General features: G+C 48.1%; 10 protein-coding genes across 10 annotated transcripts; 6 read left to right on the plus strand and 4 right to left on the minus strand.

Annotated features, from left to right (window-relative positions):
- Positions 1–93: 93 nt before the first annotated feature.
- On the plus strand, positions 94–1,054 carry FPOAC1_011634 (uncharacterized protein; the record flags this gene model as incomplete). Its single annotated transcript, XM_044856002.1, has 2 exons — positions 94–132; positions 179–1,054. The coding sequence occupies 2 exons, from the start codon at positions 94–96 to the stop codon at positions 1,052–1,054; spliced, it is 915 nt and encodes a 304-aa protein (XP_044703315.1).
- Positions 1,055–2,255: 1,201 nt separating this feature from the next.
- On the plus strand, positions 2,256–6,829 carry FPOAC1_011635 (uncharacterized protein; the record flags this gene model as incomplete). Its single annotated transcript, XM_044856003.1, has 3 exons — positions 2,256–2,657; positions 2,727–3,258; positions 3,306–6,829. 3 exons carry the CDS (start codon positions 2,256–2,258, stop codon positions 6,827–6,829), a joined length of 4,458 nt encoding a protein of 1,485 aa, XP_044703316.1.
- Positions 6,830–7,156: 327 nt separating this feature from the next.
- Positions 7,157–8,041, minus strand: FPOAC1_011636 (uncharacterized protein; the record flags this gene model as incomplete). Its single annotated transcript, XM_044856004.1, has 1 exon — positions 7,157–8,041. One exon carries the CDS (start codon positions 8,039–8,041, stop codon positions 7,157–7,159), a length of 885 nt encoding a protein of 294 aa, XP_044703317.1.
- An 893-nt stretch (positions 8,042–8,934) lies between these two features.
- FPOAC1_011637 (uncharacterized protein) lies at positions 8,935–10,042 on the plus strand (the record flags this gene model as incomplete). The annotated part of the gene is made up of 5 exons (XM_044856005.1): positions 8,935–9,028; positions 9,083–9,103; positions 9,156–9,287; positions 9,345–9,492; positions 9,541–10,042. 5 exons carry the CDS (start codon positions 8,935–8,937, stop codon positions 10,040–10,042), a joined length of 897 nt encoding a protein of 298 aa, XP_044703318.1.
- A 167-nt stretch (positions 10,043–10,209) lies between these two features.
- On the minus strand, positions 10,210–10,682 carry FPOAC1_011638 (uncharacterized protein; the record flags this gene model as incomplete). Its single annotated transcript, XM_044856006.1, has 3 exons — positions 10,210–10,353; positions 10,412–10,600; positions 10,665–10,682. 3 exons carry the CDS (start codon positions 10,680–10,682, stop codon positions 10,210–10,212), a joined length of 351 nt encoding a protein of 116 aa, XP_044703319.1.
- Positions 10,683–11,623: 941 nt separating this feature from the next.
- FPOAC1_011639 (uncharacterized protein) lies at positions 11,624–12,711 on the plus strand (the record flags this gene model as incomplete). The annotated part of the gene is made up of 3 exons (XM_044856007.1): positions 11,624–11,644; positions 11,700–12,095; positions 12,148–12,711. The coding sequence occupies 3 exons, from the start codon at positions 11,624–11,626 to the stop codon at positions 12,709–12,711; spliced, it is 981 nt and encodes a 326-aa protein (XP_044703320.1).
- Positions 12,712–13,498: 787 nt separating this feature from the next.
- Positions 13,499–14,268, plus strand: FPOAC1_011640 (uncharacterized protein; the record flags this gene model as incomplete). The annotated part of the gene is made up of 3 exons (XM_044856008.1): positions 13,499–13,552; positions 13,600–14,078; positions 14,127–14,268. 3 exons carry the CDS (start codon positions 13,499–13,501, stop codon positions 14,266–14,268), a joined length of 675 nt encoding a protein of 224 aa, XP_044703321.1.
- A 225-nt stretch (positions 14,269–14,493) lies between these two features.
- FPOAC1_011641 (uncharacterized protein) lies at positions 14,494–15,249 on the minus strand (the record flags this gene model as incomplete). Its single annotated transcript, XM_044856009.1, has 1 exon — positions 14,494–15,249. One exon carries the CDS (start codon positions 15,247–15,249, stop codon positions 14,494–14,496), a length of 756 nt encoding a protein of 251 aa, XP_044703322.1.
- Positions 15,250–17,165: 1,916 nt separating this feature from the next.
- FPOAC1_011642 (uncharacterized protein) lies at positions 17,166–18,131 on the minus strand (the record flags this gene model as incomplete). The annotated part of the gene is made up of 1 exon (XM_044856010.1): positions 17,166–18,131. The coding sequence occupies one exon, from the start codon at positions 18,129–18,131 to the stop codon at positions 17,166–17,168; it is 966 nt and encodes a 321-aa protein (XP_044703323.1).
- Positions 18,132–19,032: 901 nt separating this feature from the next.
- On the plus strand, positions 19,033–20,000 carry FPOAC1_011643 (uncharacterized protein; the record flags this gene model as incomplete). Its single annotated transcript, XM_044856011.1, has 2 exons — positions 19,033–19,402; positions 19,474–20,000. 2 exons carry the CDS (start codon positions 19,033–19,035, stop codon positions 19,998–20,000), a joined length of 897 nt encoding a protein of 298 aa, XP_044703324.1.
- Between the last annotated feature and the right edge of the window lie 658 nt (positions 20,001–20,658).

The raw sequence follows: 20,658 nt of genomic DNA on the forward strand, positions 1-20,658 counted from the left end.
TGGGGCAACCTAGTCCATATAATCAACCAAATCGAGACATTCTCGATCATAGAAACGTTGACTTATACACATCACTCTCACAAGATTTACACAATGTCTGCCAATCAATTGACTAAAGTCGTCGTCTTCGGTGTAGGTTACCCTGTTCCATTGGTTATTTGGATACTAACTTGTTTAGGCTTCTGGCAACTTTGGCACCCCCATTACAGCAGCTCTTAGACAATCTGGCTTCGAGGTCACGATTGTCACGCGAATTGAATCCAAATCCACTTTCCCCAAAGATGTTCCCATCGTCAGAACGGAGTATACTTACGATGCCTTGACCAAAGTTTTGTCTGGTCATGATGCTGCGGTATGCACTGTCGGACCAGCCGGCATTCCCTCACAAGGCACCATGATCGACGCTGCCGAAGCCGCTGGAGTTAAACGCTTCATTGTAGCTGACTTTGGCTGGGGTCCTGATTTTACCAGCTTTCCTGAGTTTGAACCATTTAGAGCTCAGCGAGCTGTTGGTTCTGAGCGTGCAAGGACGCACGCAGCCACAAACCCAGATTTCACTTGGACTAGCATCGCAACAGGAAATCCTATTGACTGGGCCCTGAAGCGCTTTCCAACCATGGGTTTCGACATCAAGAACCAATCAGCCATCATCTATGATGAAGGCAAAGAGTACTTTACCGGAACTACTCTTGAAGGTATTGGACAATCTGTGGCTGGTGTTTTGCAAAACCCAGCTGCGACAGCAAACCGCACTGTGAAAGTCATGTCGATCAAGACATGTCAGAATGAATTACTGGAAGCCTTTCAGAATAAGACGGAAACTCAGTGGGAGGTACAGAAACAGACTACGTGTGAGCTCATCCAAGGAGCACGGGATAAGAAGGAGAAAGGTGCAGGAGGTTGGGTTGCTGATCTGGCTATTGCTCAGCTGTATGATGATGGAAAGGCTCGTTGTCTCGTTGCGCCATCGTGGAAGGAATCGGATTCTGGATTGCTTGGTGTTGTCGAGGAGAGTGCTGAGAGTCTTGTTGCTTCGGTTCTCGCTAGTGTATAGGAGTGGGGATAACATTCCGGGTAGGCAAATGAATGTTGCTTTGAGACGGGTTGAAAGGTGGCGTATCTTGATATGATTAATACAGCCTGGGCTGCCTAGGAATAGTAGCGAAATAATCCACTTTGAGAACCAGACAGAGTTTCAGTCCGGGCGATCGAATAAATAGTAAAGCCTAGACTAGTTTCTGTATGACTGACTAACTATCCTGGTTAATATTGAGCCTCATGAATAGAATACGAAGGAATATGTTACGTGTAATTGTCAGGTGCCTAATCCTTGAAAAGATCGACAAAGAAAGGCGACAACAGTCACAGCCGTTGGTCACGTTGCAACTACAGCCACCAAGTGTGGACGCCCGGACTGTGGGGGAGATTTACAGGAACGTGCGGTGAAACCCTATCATCGTTCGTTCAGCCTACTCTGCTCTGCTCTGCACTGTAGCCTGCTGTGCCTTTTTTACTATTGTTTCGGGCTGAACGCCTCCCGTTGTGATGACGAAGACTAAACTACGACGCTTGGGGGCTGATATGAATAATGTGGTATATATAATATCTTTAGTTAACTGCAGAGAAATAAGAGTCAATATCACACATAACCTTCTATTGTCCGTATTTATTGTGGATAGTAAAACCCAAGGATCGACCTACCATCGGTTCAGCCTTACCCAACAGAGACATGGTAGATGCAGTAAGCAACAAGTTTGATCTGCCCGTTCCTAACGAATCCTGTTTCTTTCTGTGCAATTCACAGGGGGGTTCTTTCTTTTTATTCTTTTCTTTTTTTATTGGTAGCAGAATTGATTGATCATCTGTTCTGAATTGGGTACCCACCAACTCACTATTAAAGAGTCATACACCTAGACCTAGTAGCGTCCAAGGCTACAACACCAAAACATCCCTCACAGCCTGCCTGTTTTCTGAAACACCAATTGTCTTATTTATTTACCGAACATCACCTGACTACACTTTGAGTAGTTACTCATATTTGTCTCATTCTAGTCGGGCGAATTGATCCTACTTTTGCTTGACCGTCATAAGGGTACCTATCGCAAAGGTTGATAAAGAGCACAAGGGACGAAATTAGTAAGTCAGTTTATCTTGTACTACTTATTGTGGTATCCCAAGACTTGGAGATTAACATTTCTGCTACCCATTAGGCATTCACATTGAATCTATATTTGCTGGACCGTCAGACTGTTATGATGGCGACGGTCCGCAAAGAAAAAGAAAAAGAAAAGGACACGGCTGAAGCCCAATTTGCCCACATCCTCGACGACGCCAGCAAATTGTACTCGGACTCTTCCAAAAGCAAACTCACAGACTTTCTCAACCCGCCTATAAGCAAAGTCAAAGACCTAATTTCTCAAATCGATAAGCAAAATGAGCAATTCTCCAAATTTCGCGAGAAGCGACAGTCCATCTTTAGCGCTCTCGCCGCCTGTCTTGACCCGGTCGAAACCATCGGCCAGATCGTGAGCGGCGCCGCGGCAGAGACTTTTGCGCCTGCTGAGGGTATCTTTGGAGCGGTTGCTTATCTTATTGGTGCTGCACGCGATGTTTCTTCGGCGTACGATACTATTGTTGAGTTATTTGAGCTTCTCAAGGTGAGTGATATTCCCCATCCTCAACCCCGCTTGGGACGAGATCCTTCCTTGCTAACACGCTCACCGTAGGACTTCACATCACGACTAGATGTTTACGTGCAATATCGCATGGGAAGCGCCTTAAGAAACAAATTGGTCACTATTCTAGCACAACTATTCGAGGTTTTTGTTCTCGCCGCCAAAGAGATCCGTCGCGGTCGCTTCAAGGCCTACTTCAGAACTCTCTTTGGCAAGGGGACACCCGTGCAGGAAGCACTCGACAAATTGAAAGCTCTCAATATTGGTGAGGAAAGACAAGTCCTCGCCGATACTTATGGAGGCGTTAGCAAACTCAATGTTACGACCGAGAATATGCAGAGCAAGCTGGACGAAATGAACCAGACCATGATGCAAATACGCTCCGAGGGACGGGAGCGAACCGTCGCTGCACATCAAGATAAACTCAAAGAGATCTTGGACCCGTCACCGTTCCCTGTAGACTTCTTCAACTTGTTCAACAAGTCAAGGGCTGATTCAACAGGTGAATGGATCCTTCAGGACGGAGGATTCAGGGCCTGGCTCGACAAAAAGACAAACTTTCTCTGGATTACCGGCGCAGCAGGTACGTATCATTGATTCCGACTTACAAACAACCACTAACACTCATAGGCACCGGAAAGTCATACCTGACCACTCGTCTCATCTCATGGGGCTCTGACAGAATCTCTCGCCTAGCATACTTTTACTTCCGCGACAACAACCCAGAAACCCGTTCAGTCCTCCAAGCTCTACGCGACGTCGCCTATCAACTTAGCGAAAGTGATCCTTTCTACGCAAAGCAGCTCCTGAGGGGCGTGCAGAATATTGATGAGATTAGAACAATCCCCAGTGCCTACCGCAAACTCTTTGTTCAACCTTTCCAGGAAGAAGCGCAGGCAAAAGCCATCTACATATTTCTCGACGGCATCGACGAAGCAGACTCTGAAGGTGTACAAGAACTGTTGGAACAGCTAGGTTCGAGCGATGAGTCTGTTCGAAGACCTAAGCATGTCACAATTCAGGTGGCTCTTATTGGAAGGACCTACATGACTGAGACTGTGACATATACCCTCGATCCCGCTAATCGCGGTAGTCAAGTCATAACAACCCTTCATGTAACGCCCGACCGTAACGCAGAAGACGTCAAGCTCTACATCGAAGACAGCGTCTGGCACCTCCGAAATCTCAGCCGTACACCTCCCGACTTCCGACAAAAGATCATTGACGCCATGATCAAGCAAGCAGACGGACTTTTCATCCTCGCCAAGTTCATGATCGAAGACATTAGCCGCAAGCGACACCCCCAAAGCATCCTTACTAGTCTTCAGTCGTATCCCAAGGAGATCAACGGAATCATCGCACAGACACTGAAGAACCTTTCCGAGACTCTTTACGAAGACCAAACAAGAGATCTGAATGAGATGTTGCAGTGGGCTGCCTGTGCTGAAGAAGTCTTGTCTCTGGAGCAATTGGAGGCTGTACTCATCATGCGCTTCGGCGACCCGCCGTTCCATCTTGAGGAAACGCTGCGCGGTCAATACGCGTGCTTCTTCGAACTTGAGCGCGAAGACGGACTGACGACAGATGATCTCATCCGCGAGCATGAGAAACAGCAACGTATCAAGAATGGAGATCTCGGCTCCGGAAGACGATCAAGTTCAGCAAGTCGTCCAGGTTCGGGCAGAAGTGGAAGTCCAAAGAGTCCAACAATCTTTGGTCGCCAAACCGGAACGCCTGATCTCGCACGAAATCTCTCTCCTTTGCGACGTTCTAGTCCTACGCATGGACTGAGTCCTGTGCGAGGAAGTCCCGGTCGCGGTGTTAGTCCAGCGGCCAACTCTGATCTCTTCGATCCCATGAGCGACATGGACTTTCGATCTAGCAAGACCAACACCTGGATCACTTTCTTCCACTCTTCCATCAAGGGTTTCTTCAGTACAGAGGACTCTTCCAAGTACGGCACGGGAATTGGCTTCAACCCTCTTGTCTCGCGCATCCACATTCTCAAGACCTGTCTCTCCATCTTCACCAACAAGGCGGGCTTTGAGAAATATCGTCTTAGCCCTAGTGGTCGCGAGTCAATGAAGCAATACTCTGCATGGTACTGGCAGGAGCATTTGGCCGTGCTCGACCCGTCAACTGTCCCTGCGCCCGAGAAGAAAGTGCTGGGTGAGTATGTATACAAAATGCTCACTGACGACAACATCATCCTGGACTGGACTCTCATGTACGAAAAGAATGACGAAGGTCTTGAAGTCCTCACAGATGCCAATATGAAAGGACTGAAGAGATGGATGGCTGACCCCGACGTCCTCGCCTCTTTGAACCCCGGAGCTCGCGAGTGGGCAAGCAAAGCCATCAAGGAGTCCCCCGGCATCTTCAAACCTATCGGTGACCTATATGCCCGCGCATGGCTATCCGAGGACTTCAAAAAGTACGTCCCCACACTCTTCTGCTTCAAGATTGTCCAGTCCATCGCCTTCATGGAGGACGGATACTCGTGGTCAGGCTGCAATACGCACTGGACAGAGATTCCGGTCGACAAACGAATCGTCAAGGCCTCAGAGTGGGCAAAAATCCCGGAAAGCGCACACTGGCACAGACGATGTGGAAGCACATACCTCACAAATGGTATGCACAATAAGGCTCTGGGACATTATGATAGGGCGCTTGCTCTTGACAATAACAGTGTCGAGACTCGCGGTCGCATTGCCTACTGTCTCTCCCGAGATGGACGGTTCAAAGAAGCACTTGAGCAAGCACTGAAGTGTGAGATTATCGAGCGCGAGAGCATTGAAAGTGGAAAACTTGATGAGCAGGCGCTGAAGAGCTGCAAGTGGCGCTTGTACAAGGACCACATCCTCATCGCGTGCTGTTACGAGGAACTCAATAAAATTGACCCAGCACTCGAGTACTTCCTCAAATCCATGGTCAGCGCCAAAGACGTTGGCCTTGATCGGAAGGAGTGCAAGGAGTACTTTGAGCCCGAGCTTGGATATCTCGAGCTCGTCGCTACAGAGAACCGCCATGAGGCTGTGATCAAGTTCCTCGAGCAAATGTCCGAGCAAGTCACTGACGCTGAGAACAACCGTACTCGTCTGGTAGACTTCCTGCTCGAGTTCCACAACAAACCTCTGGTTATCGACTGGATCCCCAAAGCAGCTAGCAAGGTCGGGGCCACAGAGTTCGTTTATGATCGTTTGCAATTCACCATTGATCTCGCCACCGTTTCGCGTCTTCCCCTCAAAGCGCTTTACCTTCGTCTTTCGCTCGGAGCAACATACACGTACAGTCGTGACATCGAGGCTGCGCTGGACCTCTTTGAGGGTATCACGCAGCTCGGCTATCGCCCTCGTGGAAACGTTCCCACACGTCAAGCCTACGCTCTCGCATTCCAGAAGCTTGCGTCGTTGTACAAAGAGCGCATCCTCCATGCTGGACTGAAGACGAAAGAAGCAGAGGATTGGTTGGAGGAGCTGGAAAAGATCAAACACAAGCAGAATCGACACCAGAACCACGACATGCCGATTGAGATGGTGGGATCGGACGTCAACATTGCTGCCATCTACATGATCCTCTTCAATCGGCTTTTGGGCAGAAGCCCTTCCACAGATCGCGATCTGCGCAAGCTTATCAACGATAGTCTGGATATTCTATCAGATGACGACGTTTCAAACGATGAGTACGCTCTGGATAACCTCCTCGGTCTCTTCATCGCCGCCGACGACATCGAAAACGCCATGGCCTTGAGCCAATCCATGCGCAAGGTCGACCCCAAGATCCTAGCGTCCACTCCCGAAGACTCACCAGTCCTACAACGCACGGATCCCAAACTCCCCGAGATCCAAACCATGCGCCAAAACTGCGCTCAATGTCTTGATTTGATCCCACCTTCGGACGAGTACTATATCTGCGAGTTCTGCATGGAGACGTACGACGCCAAGTGTATGACTGTTATCAAAGGTGAAGGGAACAAGACTAGCGATCATAGGGACGACTTGATCTGCAGGAGTGATCACAAGTGGTTTGCTGTTCCGCCGCTGAGGATGGTACTCCATAGAGGAGAGATTCTCTTGGGGAGTGGAAAGGTGGCGAGTTTTGGAGAGTGGAAGGCTGGGCTGGAGCAGAAATGGGGACGACAGAAAAAGAAATAGAGGAAGAGATGGAATATTGGGAATGAGGGTATGAGATATGATTGAAGCATCTTGTGGAGTTTGATTGGGATTTACATGAGGCATCTATAGCATTAGTTAAAGTTGAGAATACATAGATATGGTAAACTTGTTGATATCCAACAGTACATGTGACTCTAATTCCATTGACCAATCTATCTTGAACTACCTAAGTGAGAGCATAAACGACTGACTGCTTGACAAATTCTAAAAACAAAAACGCCCACAAAAGAAAACAAACAGGATCCCAATCTAATTCCACACCCATCAATCAGCAGACGAGATGCCTCGTCACAGCCCATCAAAACTCTAAGGGCAACCATACATTGCCTCGAAAAACTCCATCACCTCTTCTGGAGTCGCAACAGGAATGGCAGAGCAGTACCTCTTGCCCCGGGTGATAAACGCCGTTTTGAAGATGTTCCAAAGGTAGGGCGATTCGATAGGAGAAGGTACTTGTGACTCCAACCTTTCCGCCATCTTCGCCATGTCTTCTGTCGCACGGGTCGTATCCGCATGTCGCTGCTTCACGTCGTTCGGATGATTAGAGACAACTATGCCGACAGTGACAGGACCAGATGTTTCACCTCTGTTCTCGGCAACGATGCGGAAAAAGAAATTGCCAAAGTAGTAAAGCCCACACTTGAAGACGAACATGGCGAGAGCGTCTCCTATAGTCGCGGAGATGCTTTCCACGTCCATGCCGATTTCCACCATTTCTGGAAGAGACATCATGATGTTCCTGTTGACTGGGGCAACATTGACAATGTTCTCGCCAAGGCAAGGCCTAATCGTCAAGAAGCGTTTAAGATCGTGTGGGCATCGCATGATAAGGGGATTTCCGGCGCCTTTCTTCAAGTAGAAATAGTCGACGAGGGCATCTCGAAGAACCAGAGGAATCGGCTGTGCAGCTTCTGGGCACAGAGTCGGCTTTGCTCTGACCGGCATGCCATAGGTAGCTTGATGATCAGCGAACGCATTGTAAATATTCGCCCGGATCGTGTCCGTATGTATGGCCAGGTCGTGTCGTTCGTCAAAGCCGGTAGTCGAAATGCTGCCCTCGTGTTGAGAAATGGTAGGAAAGGTTTGGAAAGCCATTCCGGGCGAGTAGAACATCTTCAAGATTTCTTTGGGGTCAAGCTCTGAGCACATATTCTCGAGCTCAGAACGTGAGTAGACCTTTTGAGGCGTCATGTTGGCGAGTTGGTAGGGGATGTTGTGATGTGATAGGGTCGTTTCTTGAGAATCTCAATGTGCTTGAGTGCTTGAGTAGATAGGAAGATGATGATGCTGATTTACAGGAGTAGAAACTACAGCCATTTATACTGTATTCTTCATTAATGCTAGCCGGGGCTAGAAGCCATTCGCGAGGCTCACTGAGAGTTTCTCTTTGATCTGATAACATTTTGTACAAAGAGACAACGAGGTAGTTCATACGCTTAACATTATGCTCAGTAATTTAGAAAAGAAAAAGGAGATTTCAGCCATATGTCTCATGCTTTGCATCTTGGTTTGGCCTTGCTTTTGTCTTTGACGGTGATCATGATGGTTAAAGTGAGGCGGGATTACAACAATCACTAAACCTACAAGCAGTTCATTTTCAAGACAAAGGCATGCTTTACCAGAATGACGGCACTAAATTGAATCCATGTGACAGCATGGGTATGCTCACAAATATTCTAGCACTTTGATACAGGTCAGATTGAGGCTTGTATCTATAGGTTAGGGTTGTGAAGCTGTAGTCTGTCAATACGCCAGCGACGTCACTTAATACAAAGAATGAATGCAGAAGGGACTAAAGAAAGTAATCGTCTAGGATATGCTTTCGGTAACTCTTTTCTGTTTGAAGCTGTTGCTAGTTGTAGGTAGTCAACAGTCCAACCCCGGACCGCGGAACTCAGCTCGGCTAGACCACCAAAATTTATAGCGACATCGGCGCACGTGTGAATTGAAACAGCTGCTGTAACTGACAAAAGTTCAAGTGACGAAATCCAATTCCCCGCGCCAGGAAAAAAAGTTGTCATTCAACCACGACCAACGTCAACTTAATTGCATTTCCGGCAGGATAACATAGCAATTAATCCAAAATGGCTTCCGCAGCGCAACCAGCAGAGAAGAAGAAGCAGCCCAGCCCTCTGCGATCCGTCATCGCTGGTTCAACAGCCGGTGCCATTGAGATTGGTATGCATTCACCCACGCGACATCCGTAACCGTATACTAACCACTGGACTATAGCTATTACCTATCCCGCCGAATGTACGTTTACTTCCCTGCGAATAGCTATAAAGCAAACCTAATCAGAACGTAGTTGCAAAGACTCGGTCGCAGTTGAACAGACGGTTGGGAGAAGGCCAAAAGCTCCCTTGGCCTCCGTTCGGATCGCAGTGGTATGCAGGATGTACCACTCTCATTATCGGCAACGCAGCCAAGGCTGGAATCCGTATGCTTCTTCCCGACTTTATATCGCATCAGCAAAGGATTGGCTGACCTTGAATAGGATTCGTGGCGTTTGATCAGTACAAGGCGCTACTCGTCGACGAGAATGGCAAGCTATCTGGACCTCGAACCGTCCTTGCTGGTTTTGGTGCTGGTGTGACAGAGTCATTACTTGCTGTTACTCCCACCGAGAGTATCAAGACAACCCTGTAAGTCCAACCCAAACTTCCACAGAAACTCAAGCTAACAATCTCAAGTATCGACGACCGCAAGTCGGCCAAGCCTCGAATGCGCGGTTTCCTCCACGCCGTCCCCATCATCGCCCGCGAGCGTGGCCTCCGAGGTTTCTTCCAAGGCTTCGCCCCTACGACCGCCCGACAAGCCGCCAACAGCGCAACCCGTTTCACCGCCTACAACTTCTTCAAGCAAATGGCCGAGTCGTACACAGCACCAGGCGAGAAGCTCGGCGTCGTTGGAACTTTTGCCATTGGTGGTTTGGCAGGTCTCATCACCGTCTATGTGACGCAGCCACTTGATACGATCAAGACAAGAATGCAGAGTATCGAAGCGCGCACGACGTACGGAAACAGCTTCAAGTGCGCCACTAGTATCTTCAAGCAGGAAGGCGTCCTTACTTTCTGGAGTGGTGCGCTGCCCCGGTTGGCGAGACTGATTGTCTCTGGAGGATTGGTATTTACTGCTTATGAGCAAATCCAGGTGTGGTTCACCAAGATAGACCCAGAGGAGAAGTACATTTAAAGAGATGCTAGAGTTGATATAAATATGCAGAAGGCGTTGGAGAATGGGCAACATAATGGGGAATCGCTTTTTGATACAATGTACAAGTACAATTACATATACACGTCAGATGCCAGCTGAATATCCTTCCGTATTCTTATCCGGCATTAATCGTTTTATCATCATCTTTACTGGAATCGAATCATGCCCGACAACCTCTTGCCCAGTCGCTCAAACCATGATCTGTTGGGCGCCTCGTCAATTTCCCTTATTAGGTCCGCAAAGTATGTAGGCTGGCTCTTTGGCTCTAGCAATCGACCCTTGAGTTTGAACTGCCCGAATATTAGCTTCCGTCGTTATTTCTGTGGTATGATATTGCAGCGAACGTACTCGGTCGTTGTATCGGTCCTGGGCCAGGAACTGCAACGCCCTCGCCTTGAGAAGCTCCTCGCGCTCCATAGATGGTTTGTAATTTTGGAATCGCTCAGTAACGGCCTTGCCTAGGACATCTTGGAGTTGGTGGTCGGGACGCAGGGCCTGCTTTGGCCAGCGCGCAAAGACGTCGGAGTAGATCTTTTGCTACAGAACAGAAATATGTTAATTCTCTGATATTTGAGGCACAGTATAGAGGAATATGACTTACAGATAATGACCGAGACATTGTGAATTGAGGTTGTTGTCGTTGCTGGGATTAGCCTTCTTTACCACAGAATATCTCGACGTCAACCATTAGAGAAATTCCGTTACAGTGTGTTATTGCAGTGTCAGATATTATTAACACTGTCATTGAAAAGCATATGATTGGGTCATGCGGAAATTGCCTCAGGCTACCACGAGACCCTTGAAAGTCAAAGTCTCATTGATTCTTCAACCTCAAAAAGGACAAGCTCGTGATATGATTCAATGTGGAGGTGGAGCCAGCCGGGTCTAACTACGACCTGACACAGCCCACCTCATCTTGAGAGAGAGAGAGAGTCATGTAGGCTGGGACTGGGAAGATGTCAAAGGCAGCAACTTTTGAGTTGTCACTCATTTCCACCAGGTTGCACAGAAAGAAGTATGTCTACATACTTCAGCTCTGATTGTTGTTTTGCTGTGCCTCTTTCAAAGACAATTAAACAAAGGGCTATAAAGGACAGACTCAAAGTACAGATACAGTGTGCCAAGACGTTTTAGGTACCCATCTTCGGCGCATGCCCCCTGAAGACCCTTCTAGACGTATCCCCCTGTGCTTACCCACACTGTGGCGATACCGAACTGGAACCGCCCGGCCGCATCTTGACTAAAGCGCCGGACCTTTTTGCTTCAGGCTTTCTCCTCGCCTCGTAATCGCTCTCTAATTGAGAACTCAAAGCCAGCGAAACAGTCAGAAACTCTACTCAATACTACAGCCAAACCAAACCCAAATTCGCTGTCACTCCTTCAATCCTTTTTACAATAGATCACCTCTCCTTTTGTCTCCTTTGGACTTCCTCTTCCCTTGTTTTCCTTCTCGGCTCTTGTTCCTTTACAGTTCCTTTTCTCCTCCCTACGACATCGCGTGTATTTCCTTGGTAAGCGGATCCGGGAGGCAGCCCGATCACCGCCAGACGATAGCCCATCATGTCGGGACGATACGAAAGAGTAAGGCGACTTGAGACCACAAGTAAAAAATGACGATTTATTGACAGACTATCAGGTTAATGCCCAAGACGAGGAAGATTTCAACAATAACAATAACAACAACCGCATGTCCACAGTCCCCCACTCGCCACCACCCTCGTTTCACTCTCGAGCCCCCTCTCCTCAGCGCCAGGTCGACAACACCCTCGCCGATGCCTTTGACGATGACGACGATAGCGACGATGACGTTGATGACCGACAGCGTTTGATGCGACAAAACTCGACGCCATCTTTCGAGACGGCCAATGCGACACAAACTCCTGCTCAACCGGCTGTTCCGGCACCAGCACCGTCTGGCTCAAGATCAACAAGAGTTGTTGGAGGAGGCTCAGGATCGGATGGTGTTTTTGCCAATTTGTCTGCGCGTCCAGAGCGAGGCAACAGTGATCCTGAGAAGGATGAGCTACCACCGGTATGTCGCTCATGATTTTGGATTTTCGTATACAAATACTAACTATTATCAGTCTTACGAACAAGCTGCGGCTGATGCTGCTCCCCCATACTGGGAGACAACAATCCTCGCTCCTGGCATGGGTGGACCTGACGAAGTTTACATCGACGGCATGCCAGTTGGATCATTCTTCTCATTCGTCTGGAACGGAATGATCTCAACATCCTTCCAACTCGTCGGTTTCCTCCTTACATATCTCCTACACTCTACCCACGCTGCCAAGAACGGCTCTCGTGCTGGTCTTGGCATCACTCTTATCCAATACGGCTTTTATATGAAGGGTGCCTCCGAAGACGAACCCCCAGCAATGAGCGGCCCCGATGGTTACGCAGCCCCACCAGACCCAAACTCGCACAACTTTAAGCAAGGCGACGTGACAGACGAGGATCTGGGCAGCATTAGCGGAAGCGAGTGGTTAGGATACGTCCTCATGGTCGTCGGCTGGTTTCTTCTTATCAAGAGTGTCGCCGAGTTCCTACGAGCACGTCGTCACGAGCAGCTTGTCCTGCAGAGCCCTGATCGTGGCCTGGGCGTCCCGATCATTGCCGAGGGCGAGTCCAACGAACGAGTGGTTTAAGAAGTATCAGCGGAGGAAGTTTTCATGTACAACAAACAATATACCACATCATGCAAGCGCATCAGTCGAGAGACGTACGCGTTTCTCTTGTTCTTCTTTCCGGCGTTTTTCTTGGGTGGAATGAATCGAATCGAAGGGACGGGAAGGATATATGGGTTCCTACTACAAGCTTATTGTTTGGCGCGTCGCACGCAGTTTCATACGTCTATATATGTCTTCAAAACATGATTCGAAATCTGAATTTCGGTATCTCGCTGCTGAATTGGTGACAGGTGTGATAATAGACCTAGACTAGACTTTGGCTTTTAGCGGACCATGATCCATAGCTCTATCTAATACTCAAATCAGACATGATCAGTCTGACTTATAGAACCCCGTCCTCCAAGATGAATATCTTTACATCCCCTGTTGATCTAAAGTCCCCTGCTAACTTCAGCCATGGTTCACTTTGTGGGGTATCCGTCGCCGATCCCCGTATTGCGGAACGGCCCCGCACAAGCTTCGGCAGCTACTTCCCATGATGATAGTATTACAACCATTCATCTTTAGCTGCAACCCTTTCTTGCCTTTATAACAGCATTCTTGAACCTATAGACACATACTTCACATATTAACACCCGCTCCATCAACCATTACCGTCACCGTGGCTTTTATCAAGAAATCGCTCTATTTCCCATCTCGCTGCTTCAGACAAATCTCCTCTCGACTTACACACTCGAGACAGCTGTCGAGAATCAATATGGCGTGGACATGCAGTGGTGACACAAACTCGGCCCTGATCGAGAATATGTGGAAGAATGGGCTTATCACTGATGCTCGAGTGAAAGAGGCATTTCTCAAAGTATGTCCGCCCCCTTTATCCGTCCGAACTGCATACTGACGTCCCAGGTTGACCGCGCACACTACGCCCCAGCGATGCCATACGAAGACTCCCCCCAACCTATCGGCTACTCGGCTACTATATCCGCACCACATATGCATGCTTCAGCGATCGAACATGTCCTTAGCTATCTCCTCCCATCGTCCACGTCTCCTTCCCCACGCATTCTCGACGTCGGTTCCGGCTCGGGCTATCTAACGCATATCATGGCTGAGCTTGTCGGTGAGAAGGGTCTTGTGGTAGGGCTGGAACATATCAGGCAGTTAAAGGAGTTAGGCGAGAATAACATGGCAAAAAGTGAGCGGGGAAGTAGATTCCTAGAGAGTGGGAAGGTGAGGTTTCGGTTTGGCGACGGAAGAAAGGGGTGGGTTGAAGAGCCAAGAGAGGGCGAGCAGCAGGAAGGTATGGGGTGGGATGTTATCCACGTTGGGGCTTCGGCAGTGGAGGTTCATCCTGAGTTAATCGAGCAGTTAAAGTCTCCTGGATGGTAAGTCGAGCGTCTTCAGTCTGTATGAGGATATACTAAAAGATGCAGCATGTTTATACCAGTTGACGACGATAAGATGGGATACAACCAGCACGTTTGGCGGATCGAGAAAGACGGCAATGGGGAAGTTACAAAGAAGAAGTTATTCGGCGTTCGATATGTCCCATTAACCGAGGCGCCGAGGGAGTAGGTAGGTACCCTGGTATGATACCCTTGACTCGCTTGCTTTTTCACGCTGTGAAGTTGACATAGGAAGTATAATAAAAACGATATAACTTTATTCCAACGCATCTGATGATTCAGCATTCAAGTCATTTATCCATGAAATCATAACTCGTGTACATCCATTAACTCCAAAAAATGTGCAAACAAACATCCTCATCCTTTGTCTCCAGAATGAACTCGCTTCTCAATCCTAAAGTAGACCCAAACCAAAGATGACGGCGGCGATAGCTGATAGTATACTTGGTGCATAAAGTCTGGGGCTATCGCTTGCAAGTCTCGGTGCTTCGTTGGATCCTTTGCCAGATGAGCCAGAGGGCGATTGAGACGAGCCAGATTGACTTCCGGCTTGCTTGTTGGCGGTACATCCTCCAGACGGGCATGTCTTGCCGGTCGAGTTCCCGGAAGGCGTTGCGATGGGCAGCGGGACAACAGTTGTACAGCCCTCAGGTGGACAAATGACCCCCGTAACTTGTTGCTGTTGAGTCTGTGTTGGTGCGGGAACAGGAACAGGCGTCCCAGTTCCATTACAACTCGTACAAGGCGATGGCTTTTGTACGACGGGAGGGACAGTTCCATTCTTCCCCAAACACTCGCCACCATCACACCCTGCGAGCTGGTACAAGCTCAGCACGCCATCTCCCCCACATTGTCCGCTGCTTTCATCGCCTTCAACGCAGAGAACGTTGCACCGTTGCTCGTCGATAAGCTCGAAGGATGCTGATGCACCACCAGCATCACACAGACAAGAACCCGCACCTATGGCTATAAGTGTTGCTGCTCTAGCACATGACTGAAGACATTGAGAGGCGGTGAAGGGAGCTTGTAGAAAAGCAGGTGTGAAGGGCGGCGCAGAAGATGTTGAAATACATCCGATGTATTGGTAGGGTGGAGAGTACGGGAGGGCTGTTGCCAGAAGGATGAAGTTGAGAATAATTGGTATAAGCATCTTGTAGGTAATGTATGAGTTTCGTTGTATTTGTATAAGTGGTGATACTGTGTGTGATGAGTTGCAGTGATTGATGATGAGATTAGCCAAGCAATAGGGGTTATATATATCTTGTAGACACCCAGCCATTCTCTTATTGATGAGACATAAATACTTACCAATTGCGAACAGAAATTGAATGGCAGTTGTATTTCCTGGGAACAAGAGATCTAGAATTGTCTTAGTACATGATCTTTGCTCCTGCGTTCCAAGCAGCGGCAGTTGAGGTGGGCGTGATGGCGGGGACTACATGTCTCAGACATCAACACCATGGTTAGGAATGGAACAAGTAAACTTCAGCATCTGAACTGCATACGATGGTGCATAAATATTACAAGTCTGAGTATTGGCAGATAAACCGTGATATAATTGAAAAGTAACAAGAAGAATTAAGCATATCCCAAACTAATGAATGAGTGTCATCAACACTCCCAACGTTGATATTCTCCTTGACAGTAAAACGACGATTCAGCCACTCGGAGTAATTAACATTCTTCTCTCCGCCATTCCTTCTGCTATGTTTCGCTTTTTCATGTTTCAGAAATTCTACTAAATAGCCACGCCCTCAATATTCTTGACGCACTTCCAACACTTACACTTCTCCCAGCCTCATTCTGCTCCTTTCTTTACTTACAATCCGGCGTGACAGTAGGAGTAACAAACTCAGTCCCACATCCCTCGGGACAATCCCCTCCACATGGAAACGCTGTGGTAACTGTGGTTGCCGTCGCAGGGCATCCGCAAACTGAACTCACTGTCGACAAGCTCAAGCACATAGGCCTGATACAATCCGAGCAGATAGTCTGAGTCTCAGTAACAGTTGGACAGACAGGGGTACTTGCAGTGGCGATGGTGGACGTTGGTCCGTAAGAGGATGCGTAAATGTACGACGTATCGCAGCCGCCAGGACACTTGGACTTTGAGCAAGGGAAGGACGTCTTGACTGTTGAGACGTGAGGGGGGCAGTTCTGCTGATTGAGGGAAATGGTGGAGAAGGAGAGGCAAGGGAGGGTTACACAGGTTGAGCAGACTTCCTTGGTGGATACGACGGTTGGGCATGGCTTTGTGGTAGTTCCATGGTGTTTCTTTGCATTGGTGAGAGAACTGTGAGTGTTAGCGATGGTTGGCAGTCTAAAGAGGATTGGAGACGGTACATGAGGAGAGCAGTGAGGATAATAAAGGGCAGCATGTTAAATAGAGGGTTGAATATATTTTTATAAGTGTAGCTGTTGTACGTATGACAAGTTAAATATTTAGGTACATCAAAACCAGTCCTTCCTCCTCCAGGGGAATCCAGGTGTTTATATACTCCGATATTCCATCACATTTACATCTTACATCTTACATCGTCAGCCCAGCCAGCAATACGAGATATCACAAACAAGTCCCCGACGATCCGATCCATGGTAGTCCAAACAGATTCTGTCAGTCACAAGACAGGAATGTAGATGATGCAGATAAAACACGTGGATTGGACTGCGGCTGACAAGATGGTGTAAAACACCCTGACGATCACTCTTGGGTGACCGAATGGAGCTATGCCCATCGGGAAATACGAGGCGCTATGATGCAAACTTTGGAGAGCGGCCATCTTGGCTGAAGGGAGATTCGAGCAAAGTGCTGTCTCGACGACTCGGTAGTTACTGTTGTGTTTCTTGGATACTCTTTTTGGAAGGCCTCTGTGACACGCTTTGTGCATATCATATGTAGTACTCATGTGTGGTTGGCGGCCATCGGAGGTTGTGTAACAAGATCTAACCCAGTATGTCGTATTCGGTGGCATAACCACAAGGATTAATGTATGTAAATAGTGATCCTTCTTCTCGTTGCGACTCTCTATAAACGAGCCCGTATAGCTATTGTAACTTTTGGGTCACTCAGATAACAAGACCCATCCCATCACTTCTTCTGCTGCTCTCCTTCTCCTTCCTCCACTGTTTAACAATTCCCCCGATAACTTCGTCAAGGTCCTCATCTTCAAGTCCCAACTCCTTCATGGCGAATGCATCTCCCCTCTTGGGCCACTCGGCGTCGAGTGCTCCTAGCACAAACACAATCTTTTCCAGCGCATGTGGATCATATTTCACGGCCATCTTATCGGTTTGTTCCTGTAGGAACTCATCCGAGTTCACGAACTCCTTCTTCCACTCTGCGCCTGTCGCCTTTTCTAGGGCTGCTACCACCTCCAGCTGTGTCTTGCAGAAGCTTTGCACATATAGGAGGCGGTTTTTTGTGCTGTCTGGGTGCTTGAGTACTGCGACAAGAGATTCGGCAACACGCGAGAGTGTGGATGCCGAAGCTGGAACGTCGCCTTTGTCGAGAATCACGGCGGTATTGGTGGTGAGATCGGTGTGTAGCAAACCGTCGCGAATTCCATAGTCGAAGAAATGTCCACACACAATAGACGTCCAAGAGAAATCGGGATATTCTTTCACAAGCTCAATAGCCTTGTTCCTAACTTCATCCTTGTCGCGGTAAAGCTTTAGTAGCTTCTTGGCTTGCTCGCTCTGCGCATCACAGCTTCCAAAGTCGGCAGGAATGAAGCGTTTCACGCCCGCCTTGGCAGAAGCTTCTGCGAGACGGAGATGCTGATCGACAACATTTGTCAACGGGAATGAAGCAATGACAACATCTTGGCCTTTGAGAGCGGAAATTAAAGCGTCAATGGCGAAATCGTCTGGTATAGTGACGATGGAGATGGATTCGGCGTGCGCTGGTGTTGATTTGGATGATTCACGTCTGGCGACAGAGACGTCAAAAGAGTTTGAGGAAACGAGGCCTTCGAGTAGGACTGAGCCTAGAGTTCCGTTTGCACCGACAAGGAGGACTTTCTTGAGAGACATGATGACGTTTATTGTTATTAAAGGCGTAAAGTTTTGGGTGTTGGAGGGAGAAACTGTAGATAAAGATACGACACCGCGGGGTAGTTAATGCGGGGTAGATATTTCGATCAAGCTTCAGCTTTTGTCTGTTGACATGTCAAAAGGTAACAACTGAGACATCGGGATTGCTCTCCGATGCAGGAAGCCGGGGTCATAGTCCGATGGGCCATTGACGCCATCGCGGATATGTACCTTCCATCTCGCCATGTACAAAGAGGAAAGCCGAAGCGAGTGCAGATATGTCATAGATTAGTAACTGCCCAACGTATCACAACAGTTTGTTTAACATCAAATTACTCTATTCAGTAATTGTACTACGCAAAATACTTGCTCCATGTCCAAAGACGCGCGCAACTTGTCCACCCCACCGCAGCCATAATCTCCACAAGGGTCCGGGTATAAGTGAAGCACATCAACTTCTGATAAGGAAGGATAAGTGGGTAGCATAGCAGGTATTACTTTTGTGTTGTGTGAGAATACTTGCTCTATGAGCCCTATCTTTCGTGACGAGGCTGCATCCTTCGATCATTAAACTTTGGGGAACACCCACATCAATATCAACTTCTGATATGTCTTTGAGTGAGAATACAAGGATATACACACAGCTATATAGAAGCAGGAAATGATAGCGATCAATGATCAAGTGAGTATTCACGGTGCACGGCAACGTTCAATGCTTATCTCTATAGTTCATATTGCGGCAAATCGCTTCCGGTCTTCGTCATACGAATGTAACAACATGGAGTTGCACTTGTAGTTGCCTCTGTATCACAGAGTGCAACGTTCAAAACTATAAAATGAAGAGCTTGTCCTCTCTTTGGCCTACACCATCCACCTCTCTTCACCAACAAAACAAACAAAAATGACACTCCACGAAGTAATCAAAGAATCACCTAGTGAGCCCACCTCACAGGTCAAACCATCTTGGGGGGAAGAAACCAGAGACATTGAAAACAAAGAAATCGTCCTCATCACTGGTGCAAACACGGGCATCGGCTTGGAGACGGTCAAAGCCTTATTCCGCTCTTCAAAGGCCTACCATGTCATTCTAGGCTCTCGCAAAGCTGCCAATGGAGAAGAAGCAGTCGCTCAGCTGGAAAGCGAGTTTCCCGACACCAAGAGCAGCGTCGATGTTGTACAGATCGACCTTGGCAATAATCACGAGATCCCACTTGTCTTTGAGACTATCAAGTCCAAGTTTGGCAGAGTTGATGTTTTAATCAACAACGCGGGTACGTTTTCTACATTAACATACCTAGTTGGTGTATAAGTTACTCGAGAGGAGTGGCTGATGAGTATCCAGGCGCCAATTTCGACTCCTTTGAAGAAAATGATGGTGCTGATCCTGCCCACGCTCGTCTTTTGTTCAACAAGACTTACGACAACAACGTATCGAGCACTCAGGTTTTTACAGCCACGTTCGTTCCTCTCCTGTTGGAGTCCTCGTCCCCGCGTATCATTTTCCTGACTTCAGGTCTTTCGACGCTTCACGGCGCGCACGAGTCTTTCCTATCAAAAATTACAGAATCCATCCCGAAAGGGTGGCCCAAGACGGGGATCCCGACAGCGATTGCGTACCGCTGCTCCAAGACGGCGCTCAACATGGTGATGCTGTCGTGGTATCAGCTTCTCAAAGACGACGGGGTCCGAGTGTGGTCTGTCAACCCAGGCTTCTTAGCTACGGGGTTGGGAGGGAACCCCGAATTGCTCAAGAGTGCGGGTGCGGGGGATCCGGCTACGGGCGGCGAGCTTATTCTAAAGGTCATTGAGGGAGAAAAGGACGAGGATGTAGGAAAGGTTGTTGGTCAGAATGGTGTTCAGGAGTGGTAATAGCGCTGCCTTGACAATGCTGGGCGTGTTATTCAGGACACGCTTGACTCGAGATGAGATGAAAGCTCGGGCTCTAGGATATCACAATAACTCTGGTGACCAATTGGATTGAAAAGTATTGATTCTGGCAGTGACAGCGTATCTACTAATTAGCAAAGCCACATTTGATGATGTACGTACGTCTGTCGAATAGTCCAAACAATGGTCCGAGCATTACCAAAGCGTCACAAAGAAATAAGAAAATAAAAATTTTGTATTCAAACGGTCGCTTGGCAGTTAATGCCGTCGTAAGAGTACGTCATTGCGTATATCCAGCTCAGCCCTGAAGTTTCTTTTGTTGTTGATGGTTGGGTATTTGATCTAGGATGGTCCATGTAAGCGGGCAGTAGGTGACGATAGAAGTCATGTCTTTTAGGCCACTGAAAAGCAAAGTAGGTAGACACAAGACCAGTTTCTGAGTTCAAGACCCTTGTAGAACATGTGATAAGAATCAAGGTCGACTAGATAATTAAAGGAAGGCTGAGGATAGATATAAATAAGTGTTGTATCAAGTTGGATTGTGGCTTGCTTCTGTTGCGTCGAGGATTACGAGAGAAAGATGACGAGTCTGACACTGTAGAGTTACAGAGAATCACAGAGGGTTGATACAGTATGAGAA

This window comes from Fusarium poae, chromosome 4 (assembly GCF_019609905.1).
Source record: "Fusarium poae strain DAOMC 252244 chromosome 4, whole genome shotgun sequence".
Taxonomy (NCBI): domain Eukaryota; kingdom Fungi; phylum Ascomycota; class Sordariomycetes; order Hypocreales; family Nectriaceae; genus Fusarium; species Fusarium poae.